The sequence below is a fragment of the Paramisgurnus dabryanus genome, chromosome 2 (assembly GCF_030506205.2).
Source record: "Paramisgurnus dabryanus chromosome 2, PD_genome_1.1, whole genome shotgun sequence".
NCBI lineage: Eukaryota > Metazoa > Chordata > Actinopteri > Cypriniformes > Cobitidae > Paramisgurnus > Paramisgurnus dabryanus.
The window spans coordinates 28,445,742-28,460,900 of NC_133338.1; the positions used below are offsets into that span (position 1 = coordinate 28,445,742).

Genomic DNA, 15,159 nt, shown 5'->3' on the forward strand with positions numbered 1-15,159 from the left:
ATAAAAGGATGACGTCACAAGCGGAGATGTCATGGCGTCGTCGGAGCTGAGACTGGAGCTTGCCATCTAGTTGAAGGTTGTCGTCGATGCGTTCAGCGAAATGGAGAAGAATGCAAATCCACATCGAGACGCAGGAGGAAGTATATTGTGTACCGCTATCCCAGCAGAAACTGGAGATATCAAAGCAGTCGGTGGTGTGAAAGATGTCTGCGAGAAGAAAGAGACTTTGACTACTTGTGCAACTGCTAGCGGTGCTAATGCTACACCCTGCACAGAGACATCAGATGCTGGTGAGACAGTCGATTCTTACACGTCTCAAAGCAACAGTATACAGCCGAGCGCTTTATCAGACAAGCTGTCGACCGATGCAGCGGATCAGCTGAGCAATGGGATGCCATATGAACCGTCAATGGCCGCTGCTGGGTATAAAGAGGGTGGCACCTCAAAGTTAGTAAACAACCCAGCGGGGGAGCAGCCAGACACTTTCTCCAGCATCACTAACGTGCACACAGATGCTTCGGAAGAAGGTATGCAAGAACCATCAAAGCTGTCCGAACCAGGCCATTTGTGTACGGACAAAACCAAATCTGGAAGCTCAAACGATCACACGGTTTCCGAGGGTCTTCCGAGTGGGAGTGAGCCCAGCATCGCGGGACAGTCGCGCAGCTTTGATTCACTCGAGTCCTTCTCTAATCTCAACTCTTGTCCGAGTTCAGACCTTAACAGCGAAGGATTTGAGGACAAGGGACTGTCTTTGGCTGTCCAGGGCGAATATGGAGCCGAGGGAAAAATCCCTTGTCCTAAAGACAAAGGCACCGGTCAGTCGTTATACCACATCAAGTGGATAAAGTGGAAAGATGAGAACACGCCTATCGTAACGCAGAATGAGAATGGACCGTGCCCGCTGCTGGCTATTATGAATGTTCTCCTATTGACATGGAAGGTAAATTAGATAAGAGTCTCTAACCATTTGACAGGTAACGGTAGCACCCATAAAGCAGTCAAATAAGTCTTAAAGTTATAGCTATTATCATCGATCTTACACTGAAAACAGCTGATAAAAGTACATTAGTATTATTTGATTATTTTACGTTTAACCATGCAAGGATGTAACAACAGACTAATCAGTTAAATAGGATTACTGTCAATTTTTATCGTCTTAAATTATCTTTGCCATCTATACTTGGACTTGTAGAAACGTCCCAATATTTATGTTTTGTCCTTAGCAGTCTTTTCATATACGCACAAACAAATTCTGGCTTTCAGCCCTGGGCTCATTTGCATTATAAAGATGACATTTAATTATTGGCTAAGACAGTGGGTTGGCAGGGACATGAGATGCTATTTCAGTACTCAAGTCTTTCATCTTAACACACGGATGCACAATGTTGTATAATACGTTTTTTTTCCCACTGCTTTAAAACCCACTGGCATCGTTTGAAGATGATCTCCACATTGAGGCTGTGTTTAAGACAGCTACTCTCTTTGCAAACAGCAGTCAATTCATGCTGATGCAGCAGCCCATGAAAAGATAAACACCACTATATAATTTGTTGTAGGAGAATAAGTGTCATAAATCTCATTTGGTGATGTGCCACTGACTTTAAATTGTTCAATGTCTCTTTGGTTCTGGCACAGGTCAAGCTGCCACCAATGATGGAAATAATAACAGCCGAGCAGCTGATGGAATATCTAGGTGAGTGTTTCTTTAAAAGTTTTACCATTATTATCAATCTGGATTGCAGAGAGTATTAAAGAAACATTGAGAAAAACTTCAGCGACGATATTAAGTTTAGTCTGAATACTCTTGCCTTCATGTCACTAATTACTAGTTTGTACCCAAGTATAACATTTAAATGTGGCCACCGTAGGGAATAAAATTATAGTAAGAATCGTGCAAAAGCTAAACATGTCATCATAATTATAGGATTTCGTAGTGTAATTTCAATATACCCTGGTTAGATATTTTTTTTTGCATGTACTTTTATGAAAATCTGTCTAAACCTTTACTAAATACTTGATCTTTATATTTTCTGTATGTCGAGTCGATGTAATGAGTTTCCTAAACGTTTGGATAAACATTGGTGGAAAAGAAAATGTGATATGTTGTCACATGCTGATAGACAGCACCAGATCCCTAGGGGATAACTCAAGACTTGAACTGGGAATCCGTGTTACGTTACTTCAGTGTTGCCAAGAGCCACATTTCTCAGACTGCATCATTTTGCTTTTTTATAAAGTAAATCACAAGACACTCAAAAAACAACAACCCCACTTGTGCTTATTGTCGTATCTCTTACTGATATAATAGAATTAACTAGAACTCTACTTGTTAAAATATGTGATAACAAGGTAGTCAACATGACACGAGACACCCATTTGATCTGAATGTTATGGCAGCTTGTGTTGAGTGGTATAACCATAAGCAGTTTGATTTTGCCTCACACACTCCAATAATGCCAAATATAAGATGAACATAGACAGAAATTTTGTAGGTCAACATACCGTACATGCAATAGAATAGTTTATTTTTAAAAACTTTGTAAACAGCATCAGAATATAAACACAGAACAAGTAACACTATTACGAACTATTTCTTTTTAGAAAGAGTACATTGACTTTTTAAGCTATAAGAACTTCTGTGTGCATTAATGTGATTGCAGAGGATGTGGTCGTGAAGTGCCATTCCTTACATGGGTGTGGTCTCCAGGGTTCATGTTTCACTTTAAAATCGGCAAACTTTTGCATTTAAGAATTTGGTTGAACATTAGTAAAAAATGAGAGTACTGATGCAGAGTTAATGCAGAACAAGCTATAGGGTTACAACAGTTCTGAAATCTTGAAAATCGTGTTCAAGTGTGCGGCCATACATATCCTATTTGCAGCTGTCTGTCTGGAGACCCCTCACAGAAGTATTCCTCTTATTGCTGAGCTGTTTGTAAGGAAGCCCATGTGATCCTAAAGTATGGACACCCCAAAGACACTTACAGTGTCACATGTAGAGTGCATCAGCTGACAGCATTTACTGCTGTTTGTTTGTCATATATATATATATATATATATATATATATATATATATATATATATATGAGTTACATCCATCATAGAGTTAAATTCAGACACATTAGCTTTCAGCTCAAGCTGTGTGTATTTGACTCCTCAGTTATGGTTTATAAGATGCCATAGTTAGCTACACAGGCATCTGTAAATTGCTTTTTTCTCCCTTAGGTACAAGTATGCCTGTTTAAGTCTATTAGAAAGCATCCATCTTGCTCTGCCTCTCTGTTGTACCTTTCAACACTGTTAATGTTTCATTCTCAGGCAAAGTCAGTGGCCCATGAGCCAAACGGTATTTCATGCATTCTGACTTATTAACACAGTTTAATGGCCGTTTCACATGGGACGCGGCAAGCAGCGAAATTGCTACGCAGCTACAGCTTTTCTTGTGTAGTGGAAGTATTTTGTGCAGCCTTTAGTGCAAAAATGTTTATCTTCAATGGCGCCTGCCATGAAGAGTTGTGTCTGCAAAAGGAACAGGATTTTGGGTGCACAAGCAAGGCGTGTGGACCAACTCTGCTTTACCCCTGTAACCACCCCAGTTTGTCCCTTTCCGCACGTTTTTTATTGAAAAAGAACTAAACACTCACGGTTGCCGCGTATTGTGTGAAATGCCCATAATAGTTGTAATCCTTATGCTAAATATAGGCAATGTGTCAAAATTACACCTTATGTTATGTTGGAAATCGGCACGTAAGTACTTATAATGTAAGCGACACAAACGTGTAGTGAATCATAAGGTTTTCGAGATAGTGAGTTTGTGTGTGTTGCTTACTCGTGACTCGCTTCTCCCCAAGTACGTCCCAAGAGGGTCATGTTTTTCTGGAAACATTCGCTAGAGCTGATCTGTCTTTTATAACTCCAATAAAACAAAAGACTCTTCGGAGATATGAAGGATGTAATACTACTCTATAGGTACTCCAGATTAACATGAGATGAGCAAAAGCCACGTTTTAAGGTTTGATAAGAAAAAGTGAATAAAAATGAAGAAGAAACAACATCAGAAGAAGAATGAGCATGGAGAAAAAGCATCAGCCCATTTTTAATGTGCTGTGCTTAGAAGAGGAGAGGCCCAGTATGGGATAGACAGGAAGAGAGGAATGAAGCGAATATGAAGAGATCAGCTGGAGAGGAACTGAAGAGGCGGGAGTTGGATGAGGAGATTTGCAGAGCAGAAACAAGTGAAAGAGGCCCAGATGAACCTGTCTTTACTGGGCACTGATGAGAGGGAGTGGATGTCAGAGGGAGGGGCTTAAAACAACTCTGCTTCACGCATCTCTTTCACACTCTTATTTGATTTGAACTAAGGCTTTTGTCATTGTATTATTCAGCATGATTTATTAGTAAAATGACAAGCCAGTGTAAAGCTTCGGAGATAAAGGTTGAAATGTGTGTGGGAATCAATAACCATAGACTGCTTCGTAATAGACTAAATTTTGGTTTTGATTGAATGGTCAGTAACGCTAACCAATGCTCCTTTACCTAGAGCTGTACATGTGTTCAGAATATTATTGAACTGGATGACGGGTGCTTGCTATTAGAGCAAAACTCAGTTGTGTCTCTGCCTCAGCCCCCCAAAATGAGGTGCAGGACATAGTTTGGACACTACACTAATAAAATCACCACTGTGAAGTGTTGATTTTGTGCTTTGTCAAACAAAGCGCTTTGTGAAATGTAATTTCTGAAACCTACTTGTTCCAAGGTCACTTCCTTGAAACATTTCCTCCTGGCCCTGTTTGCACCTGGTATTAACATTTATCTCTTGTGATCCAGTCACAGTGGACAGCAGAGGCAGACTGCTGTTTATACTATTAACATTAACAGATTTAAAATCAGGTGATGGCTTCCTGAAAGTGTTTTGAGCAGTCGGTGTACAGCTCGTGTTTTGGCACGCTTTGAATGCTCGTGTTCATTTTCATCAGAGAACAGATTGTGTATGATACACATCATGATAAAAGTTGCTGACAACCTCCAAATGTGATTTATACACCAATGCACTTGGGTTTAGCGCTGTCCACTTAAGTTTTTGAAGCGTTAGAATATTCTACCCCTGTCCCCCTCTATTAAGGCAGCTCGGCCTGGTTTTACTCTTTATTTTCTTTACTGGTTTAACTATTTTTCTCTCTTATGATTAGCTGGTATTTACACAAAAACTGCAAGGTTTTGTCTTGGGCCCACTAAAATTCATTGTCAGTTCTGATGAAGGAGTCTCACGTGTTGTTGAGTGAGCTGTCTGATATGCTTTCCCTAACCCACCCTCTCTTTTCTTTCACTCCTTCACAACAGGAGACTATATCCTTGAAGCCAAGCCAAAAGAGATCTCCGAGGCTCAGCGGTTGAACTACGAACAGGTAGATACCGAGGTTTTGCACATGACTCCAAGCACACTAGACTGTCAAACATAGCCACTCTGTTTACATAGCTCCCTATGTGTTCATGTGATGGCTATCGGTGCCACTCCTAGGCCTTTGGCTCTGATAGTGGCTGGAGATGCAGAAAACAAAACTTTGCCCAATGCTAATTTTTCCAGACAGACAGACAGGAATGGTTTTTTTTCATATGGAATGACTCCTTGTTTGATCATCTTTTCTGAATGTATTGTTTAGTTCTTGTTGCAGACATGACTCTGTTTTCTATCATTAAACAGCCAGTTGTTCTCTGTGAGATAGTGTCTTTGGGTAGGTAGGTGTGGCTGTAGATTGCTCACATGACGAAAGGGTACAGGAAATATCTAAAATCCATTGAATCACTATTGAATTAAAGGAATTGTGCAAACTGGTGCATTCCAGTCCAGATCCAACTATTTATATAACTGCAGGAGTGAATATGATCATTGTGTTGCAGTGATGTAGCTGTATGATTTGCAGAATTTCACTTGTAAGAGGATGGGGGCAAAAGAGGCGCCCCATTTCTCCTCACATTACGGCTGGTTTGAAGGGATAAATGGCAATGACTAGTTGACAGAAAGGGTCTCTCTGATGTTTGAAAAAACAAAGGAGGCCTTCTGCTTAGGCTCGTTTTAAATCAAAAGTAGTAAATAATTCAGCTATATTTTGCAGTAAGAAAATAAACCATTAAGACTTGCATTGTAACAGCCTTTTTCTGGCTAAACAACTTGTTTTTCATCTTTTTAACGTCATTGTAATGCAAAGAGGTCATTGTGGTGTCACACTTGAAAACAAACATGATGGTTTATTAATGTAATGTATAATGAGAACAGATGAGAGTTATTGTCAGGTGCTTGCCATAATAAACAATCAGTCCTAAAGTTTATTTGCTTTGTAATTAAAAGTGAAGTAAGACCTGCACATCAGGTTTAAGGATTTGTTGGATATGTAATATACGAAGTTCAGTATATAGGTAATTTAGTCATATTGCTACCTGTCCAGGCTCTCTAAAGCGGAGACTTAATTTAATAAAATAAAAATGAAGCAGTTTTAAGTTGTCTATTTTTATATGCGAATTTTAGGATGTGAAGGGATTAAAATAGGAGTGTTTCTGATCTCTGTCTGTGTTTGTGTGTTTATTGGTTTGTGAATAGGCTGAGGCTGACTGGATCCATGCTCGGTTCTTGCTCTTTCTCTGCAACCATATTAGATTTGCTTTAATTTGATATTTGGTCCAAACCTCTTGTTGGCGTCTTTCTATGACATAGTTATGAAAGCGCTGTTCTTATGCAGAGAGGTTATTATTTTTTAGTAAGTAAAGAGTCCTGTCTTGTAAAGAGTTTCATTGAGAGTTCATTGAGTTTATAGAGTTTCATTTATTGCTCAGACTGGTTTAGGTTTGGACAGGCTTCATTTTTTCTCGACACAGTAGTTTAGCTGACTGTTTTAGCCATCGCTAGTCGCTCTCTCTCTCTCTTGTTGTGTGAGTGATGATGATGATGGTCAGTAAAAAAAGAAATGCTTTTTGTCGGCAAAAGAGAGAGATGGCAATCATGAGAGCGAGTCATGCATACACAGTGGTCCGGAAGATCTTCTCATGTGTAGGCCTTGTCTGCTGTCTATAAGTTTATCATGTGTAATAGTGAACAACACCACTATCCTAGGTTTAACTCATTTTAGAAGGCTTGTGTTTGCATTGTTTGATATGTGTAGAAGTGTTATATAATATGAGAGAGAGAGAGGAATAAATGAAAATAAAGAGCTGGAGAAAGTGGGTCAGAGAACTTGAGGGGCTCAACATTCAGGAAGAGACACATGGACAGAACTGGACCGCACACAGGCTGGCGTAGGTTGGGTTAGTACCAGTGCCAACCTTAACATGACTGAATGGGAGTTGTGGGTGGATGGGTCTTGGCTGATCTATCAAGGCTCTAGCTCGCATCTGACCCTGGTGCCATTTCTTGATTCTCTCATACACCCACAATCCATCGGGTCATTCTGTGCCATGCTTATTCATCCTGAAGAGCAGGGAGCCCAATTTACCACCATGATTCAGCAATTCCGTGAAAGTGTCTGGTGTTGGGATGTTTTGGAAACCTCATACTTCAGTATCGATCTGCAAGATGACTCGTGTTGTTCAAATGTTAACCAAGGTCTGATAAATCAAAGGCTATGACACAGTCTCATTTTGAGTTCTGAAAGCTGAGGTTAAGAGTTGAAAAGCCTTGATATATATATGCCAATGTTATATGTCACTGGTTTCAAGCGTTAAAAAAAGGCTCTCACAAGAATGTGATTGACTTCAGTTAGGTAGCTGATTATACTTGGACAGATAAAAGGCAGGGTAGTATAGTATACTCCTACTGTAGCTGCAGCTCTGTTTTCAGTGGCATGAGTGGGTAAAGTCAAGCAAAGAGCCCTTATGATTTTTATATAAAAGGTGTGGTTAATGATAAGGGGAGTAATTTTCTTATAGATGTTGCATAGATTAGCTTGTGTGATTAATTCTCCCTTAAATAGATCATTTGTGTGGGAGTGTGAATGTTTTGTGTTAAAAATGGTTTTGCATTTCTATAATTTCTCCTCTTTTTTTTCTCTTTCTGTAGAACATGAGTGATGCCATGGCAGTGCTGCATAAACTGCAGACAGGTCTGGATGTGAACGTTAAGTTCACAGGTGTGCGAGTATTCGAGTACACGCCTGAGTGCATCGTCTTCGACCTGCTGGATATTCCGCTTTATCACGGATGGCTGGTTGATCCTCAGGTCAGCGTCCTGATTTACTTCCTTCTGGCACCAGAAAATCATCCAAGTCATTGAGTCATAGTCACCACATGATGTCATGTTTTTGTTTTTTTATTTATTTTAGACGTTTAGATATCCAATTACTCTTTCACATGCACTATAGTATTTGAAGAGTTTGGTTCCAAAACGCAATAAATCCATTTGGACTAATTTGGGTAAAAACGTGTTTTCTATACCAAGAAAGTGACAAGATGAAAAATAAACATTTTCACATAGCACCTTTAGGTTATAAAAACATAAAAAATCCATAATTTGATTTTCAAAGATTTATTATAAAAACTTTATTTTCACAAAATGCAATAAATCCATGAAGGTTTTTTTTCAAAATGCTATAATTCTTTTCAATCAATTAATGTGCATTTATCTTTGCCATGTTTTATTCATTTAGTTATTTACTAGTCGTATAAACTGATAAAAATAATCATTAATGGCATTAATCAAAACACTTACTTTGTCATATTAAGAACACTGTCATTGCTGCTGTTGTACTTGGGACGTCGTCACTGAACCTTTTTTAAAGCGATCAGCTATAAAATATTTTGGTCCTGCTCGATGTTCGTTGGCTTTGAGTAAAATAATGGAAAGTTTTTCATAAGATTCCCTGGGGTCATTGTGTTAGCATGACAGAAGCTTGATGCAGTCGGGAGAACAAGCAACAGCCAACATTTTTCTGTCTCCAGAGTTCCTCTCATTTAATTATTCAATTTTGATGGCTTACGTTTCTTTCTCGTCACAGAAAACCACCACAGGTTTATCAATGCCATAAAAATTACTATTTTGTTTTTGTTTGTTTGTTGATCACAAAGTACAAAGTAGATGAGAAGTAGGATTCCATTTTGATTCAACGTGCCGTCATTGTTGTTTACAGTGTGTGGAATGGTGCGCTGTGATTTGTTGAGCGGATTTATTGCATTCTGCAGAAAAGGAGAAGTGCCGTTTATCGCGTTTTGGGGAAAAGGGAGAAAAGATGACAGACTAACACAGCGGATATTGGATTTTGCGTAAAATTAAGAATTTACTTTTTAATACTGACCTGATACAATACTGATTTTGGCGGTAACTCTCTTTTTTTTCACGGCGTTTATTGCATTTTGGAACCAAACTCTTCATTTAATTATGTTCTCTGATAATGTCAAAAAATCACAATTGATTCTGAATTCTCTTTTTTCAAAAACTCAATTATGTACTTTAACAATTCAGTCATTAATATTCAGTACATATTAAACAATCTGTAACAGACAAAACAATATGGTAGACATTGTTTCACTTGTACATTGCAACATTACTCTCTAGTCCAGTACAGCTGGCACTGCATCATCTTTTATTTGATTTTGAGTCTCTCTGCATGTTTTTTCACACTGCACAATGTCTTGCAATCCTTGGAGGGATATCTATAGTTTTGATACTCAAGTAATCCTGTGTTTGCATCCCTTGGTGGGCGGGGCTCAAGAGTCAGTGATATAGAAGTAGGCCTTGATCTACTGTCTTTCATGACCACATACTGAGACAAAATCTGACATGAAACATTTTGGCACTTTATTGGTTTTAAAGGTATAGCAGAAGATTTTCCCGAATTAAAAATAAAAACGTCTGTTTGTGACTTGTGCCAGGGCTAGCATCGCTAATAATAGCTTACATCAACTTTTGCTTACAGTGATTTTAAATGGATTTCTCCAAATAGCATGCCAAACTATGTCGAGTAGAAACTTCGCGTGGAAAGCCCAACCTGTGCCTTGGCTTGAGCGCACGCCAGCATGTGAAATACTCTCCCAAAAACACTCTGGTCTTGTTTCTTTCTTCAGAGGCCTTTCTCTTCTTGTCATACTTTTTCTCTTGCGACCCTCAGACATTTTGAAAAAATACGGTGAGAATGCGAGCTTCAATGAATGGCTGAAGCAGTAGGTCACCACACATATACACCTGAAAGTGCGCATCTGCAGAAAGCGAACCTAGGGACGATCACGTACGAATGATTGACAACTGGGATGACCAATAGTCTTGATGATCCACCCGGAAAAAGAAAATCATCCGCTATACCTTTAATGAAAGCTCTTTTTCTTGCTAATAAGAAAGTTTGAAAAGAAATGTTTAATTTTTGCAGTCTTCGACATAGTAGAAATAGTTTGAACCCTGCATGCTAACCCATACAAGTTGACTATAAGAGCAGCCTCTCATTCTGTATGTATCTCTCTGTAGATGGCAGATATAGTGAAGGCAGTGGGACACTGCAGTTATAACCAGTTGGTGGAGAAGATAATCAGCTGTAAACAGTCAGACAGCAGTGAGCTGGCCGGGGAAGGTGGGTGTTCAGTGTTTTTACTGTCATCTTTTCTTCACACATTCTTTCAGCCTTCCACGAACGAAGTGCTTGTCTGCAGCTGATCCCCACCGGCTGTGCTCCTCTTAAATGCAAAATTTACTTTGCTGTAAATTCACTTTGTCAAGCTTGGATGCACTTTCCCGCCGCACACATTTCTCCCTGCTCTGAATTGTTTCTCCTCGTATTGCATCATGCAAATAAACAGCTATCACAGACGAGTTTGTGAGTCAGTTTAGACAAGAGTAAAGGATAGAAACAGCTTGACTGCTTCCCATTCTTCTTTATTTTTTTAAACATCACCATCTCAAAGTGTGTCTGAATCTAAATTTATCTCCTTAACCGTGTTTTTTTCCTTTGTGTGTGCGTATCAGAATGCACCTTGTCTGTCTGTGTTTGTTTTGTTTCTGTGTGATATGTGTCCTTTTCTATTTCTGGCTGACAGTATGTGTGTGTCTCTCTGTCACTCTCTGTATCAGTCTTTGTTTGTGTGTGTGTTTAAAGTCATTCGCCATGATATTTTTTTGGTTTGACATTTGTGATTATTTGTTTTTAATCTGTTTTGCTTCATTTGATGCCCCCATCTTGATTCTTTCAATCTCGATTGTTCAAATATTTTTGAGCAATAAATGTTTTCCAATAAAACCGAACATTCATCTGGGCAGCCTATGTAAATGACTTGACTGTGCATGTGTTTTGTCTTGTATAAATCTGTGGTCTCTACAGAGAAGCTAGTAAAAGAACTTAAACTCAACATTTCATGTCCATGTATTTATTGCCAAGTATCCACTTAACCATCAGAATACTGTTCCCCATCAGGTCCTCATGTGGGTATATCGTGTGTGAATCAGAAACGTCTCTAAATCCTTATTATTCTGTTCCAGGTTTTGTGGCAGAGCAGTTCCTGAACAGTACAGCGACTCAGCTGACGTATCACGGCCTTTGTGAGCTCACCTCCACAGTACAGGAGGGAGAACTGTGCGTCTTCTTCAGGAACAATCATTTCAGCACCATGACCAAATTTAAGGTGTGTCACATTTATACTTCTCAGAGATGACGTATCATGTGAATTTGAGACATTTGTCCATACCGGGATGCTGCATGTTGGTGCCCTCCAGTGACCGAAAGCAGAAGCTTACTAACTCGCTTTTGAGACGATCATAGATATGAAGATCTAGATACATAGCAACTGTTGTTAATTGCCACAATATGCTTTCATGTCTGCTGTAATGGAAAGGTCAAAGTATGTCCTTAAACACATAAAAGTCAATTGAAAGGTGATGTCGGCAATCTATCCTGTGGCAGGTTATTGCTTTTCTGAAGTCCGTCTCACTAGCTTGTTTATTTTGGTGCTTTGTAAAAAAAGTGAAAGTGACTTAATGACCAATGTATGGTAACCTATACTTAATGTGACCTTTGCACTTAGCCCATTTAAATGTCTAACATTATATACTGTATAAAAAAATAAAATCTGTAAGATGAAAAAGATCCTAAGCATAGATATTGAAATACCTAGATGCTGCATTCTTAAGGCCGAAGTATGGTCCACTTTTTATGTGTACACGAGGATCTGCGTGCGCGTGACACACAGCCAATGGACATTGACGTGTTTCCATTGGCCGTATTTTCAATTCACAATGTCAATTTGCGCAATTTAAAGGGTAATGGAAACGCGGCTACTGTTTGAAATAAAAAAAATTCACCTCTTGATATAAGATGGCGTAGCTGTTGGCCTATTCAAATCATAAAGCCCAGAGTATTGTTTGTTTTATACATGTATGGGAACATATACGCACGGTTGAACGCACAGCCTTGCAAAGTAAAGCTTATTTGACTCGTACGTATACACACATGTTCAACGTATGCTCTTTGCGACAAAATGCAACGCATCTTGTAAGCTACATACTACATCTTTCCTTAGGGGCATATACGCAGGGTTTGAAAATCCTTCAGATGATGAAAATTGCAACCCTCGTGTACACGTGAAAAATGGACTACACTTCAGCCTTAAGAATGCAGCATCTAGGTTTTTCAATATCTATGCTTAGGATCCTTTTTATCTTAACAATGATATTTTTTAATACAGTATGTAATGTTAGACCTTTAAATGTTGCCCTGTGTGGAGTCACCGCGTTTAGACAAAGATAATGTTTTTAATGGTGACTACACATCCACCAGTTGTTTTATCAGTCTGGCTATAGAGCCTCTTACTGTTATCTGAGAGGAAGTGGCAGTGTCCTGTAGCAGCAGGGCACACTTGATTTAAACTGTTTCAAGATCCTCATGTACACACTTGAGAACATGATACCACATAAGTGTTGAGAGATTGATGGAGAAGAGCTCTCAGACTGTGTGTGTCTGTGTGTGCTTTTTGTAATCTTTTCTCTGTGTTCCTCAGGCCCAGCTGTACCTGCTGGTGACAGATCAGGGTTTTCTCACTGAAGAGAAAGTGGTTTGGGAAAGTCTACACAATGTTGATGGAGACAGCAACTTCTGCGATTCAGAGTTTCATCTGAGACCGCCCTCTGACCCGGAAACTGTGTACCGTGGTCAGCAAGACCAGATCGATCAGGTCAGGACTGGTCTTTACTTAGTTGTGTCTAACCTAGGGTATGTTGATTTTCAAAAGTTGTGCAAATAAAGGCTTAGCCACTGCATCCACTCACACACACAGAAAATCTACAAATATACTTTATCCAAATGATTTAAAGAAAAATCTATAATTTCGACCCATACGGTGTATTTTTGGCTTTTGCTACAAATATACCCATGCTACTTAAAACCACATATAAGGTCACTTATAAGAACTGAAGTCGAACCTAATGTAAATGATGTCAAATTAAAAAGCCATTTAAACTCTCTACATATCCCTGACTAACAGGCATCCTTAACATCTTATTTTGTAATCTTTTCTTATATTAAGTAATGATTCTGGCACAGTTTCTTGCATCAATATGTGCTTTCTTTGTGTACCAAAGGAGATGAGAAAGCCACAGTAACCCACAGGCAAAGCAAAGCTACAAAGTCAATGCAATGTTCTGTTCAATTTGGACACATGCAGTGAAAACTTAATCAGTTTGTGTTTAAGTGTTGAGATGAATTTTAAAGCTTTGTACCACACTGCTCTATTGCTTGCAGTAAGAAATTCTCAATTATTGATGTTGAAAGCTGTTCAACCCTTCCTCCGTCCTACTAACCTTATCCATGACCCTCCCCTCTGTGTCTTTAATGTTAACATGCTTTAATGTCTGATGACAGGACCAATGTGCCTAATTAAATGGCAGATTCTTTCTTACATTGTATCTCTTTGTCATTAGTTTTAAAAAAGTGGATATTTAGCTAAAGCCCTTTTCAGGTAGACATTACGGAACATACACGGAAAATGCACCTGAGATTGTTTGATTTTTGGTTAATTCACACTGCCAATGATTTTCTGGAATCTGTGTATGCGTTCACACCAAGCATGCCGCACAAGCCCTTAAAAGTGAAGCCAAAACTTCTCGATCGCACCCCAGTGACTGGTCCTAGTATAGGTCATAAACCCCGCCTCCACCATGTTATTCAATAGGACTTGAGACCAACTAAACAATTACACTTCAATTATCTTCTTTCCGAAAGCTGGTTTCTGTCATTTACTGTAGTTTTTATCACGCTGATGAAAATTCAAGTGTTTGTTTTTAAAATAAGTTTGTTTTTAGTTAGTTATTTAATGCTATAAAAACGGTGGTGTCACGTCATGATTGACAGACGTGATGTGCGCATTCTGGGGGCGGGGCCTTGATTTCGCAGCTTTACTTCCTGCTCACTACTGCGCAGGACTGGTCCCGAATTCGCTTCTGCGCGGACTCAAGACCCAAGATGTCAGCGCCGTATCGGGACACTGGCGGGTTCACTTTTCACCAATTGAAGAGAGCGAACGGGCGTCTTCCATCTTTTTTTACAGTCTACAGTTCACACAGAGACACGTGACATGTTTAAAGTCCTGCACTTTGTTGGTATTTTTTCTCTCCAGTGTCTGAAGTTTGCTTATTATCCTTTATTTCTTTCTCCAGAAACAACTCGCATGCATTTTTGCTTATTATAAGCTCATATGAGCATGTGACACCACTGACACGCTATTCTTTTATGTTGCTGAATGATCTCGGCTTCAGCGTGGAGAGTGACGAGATCCCTGATATTTTAGGGGTATTTTCTGGGACCAAAGTGCTGTGTGAATGAGGTTTAAGTAACTCTTTTGATAAAAAAAAAGTTTTAATGTCAGATTTATTTGTGCCAATGCCAAATCCTTTCTTGTATCCAGATGATTGCCTTGCGCATCGGTCTGATTTATGCATGGATCCGTGTCTGTCATGTGTGTAGGACTACCTGATGGCGCTGTCTCTACAGCAGGAGCAACAGTGCTCAGATCTGGGATGGGAACAGATCCCAGAAGGTATCAGTGATCTGGAGCTGGCCAAGAAGTTGCAGGAGGAGGAGGACCGCAGAGCGTCGCAGTACTATCAGGAACAGGAGCAGGCACAGGCAGCGGCTGCAGCAGCTGCGCAGGCACAGGTGAGCTCATGAGCGATGTTATGTTGAAAAAGTGTGTTTTAAA

At 39.4% G+C, this 15,159-nt stretch overlaps 1 protein-coding gene across 1 annotated transcript in view; it reads left to right on the forward strand.

Moving 5' to 3' along the window:
* Window positions 1–15,159, forward strand: part of mindy2 (MINDY lysine 48 deubiquitinase 2) — a 20,262-nt gene continuing 5,103 nt past the window's right edge. Inside the window, exons 1-8 of the mRNA XM_065267926.2 lie at window positions 1–943; window positions 1,639–1,696; window positions 5,344–5,408; window positions 8,051–8,209; window positions 10,445–10,547; window positions 11,450–11,592; window positions 12,964–13,137; window positions 14,925–15,116. Coding sequence (XP_065123998.1) covers window positions 101–943; window positions 1,639–1,696; window positions 5,344–5,408; window positions 8,051–8,209; window positions 10,445–10,547; window positions 11,450–11,592; window positions 12,964–13,137; window positions 14,925–15,116 — 1,737 coding nt within the window. The 5' untranslated portion in view covers window positions 1–100. The remainder of the gene's footprint in view (window positions 944–1,638; window positions 1,697–5,343; window positions 5,409–8,050; window positions 8,210–10,444; window positions 10,548–11,449; window positions 11,593–12,963; window positions 13,138–14,924; window positions 15,117–15,159) is intronic.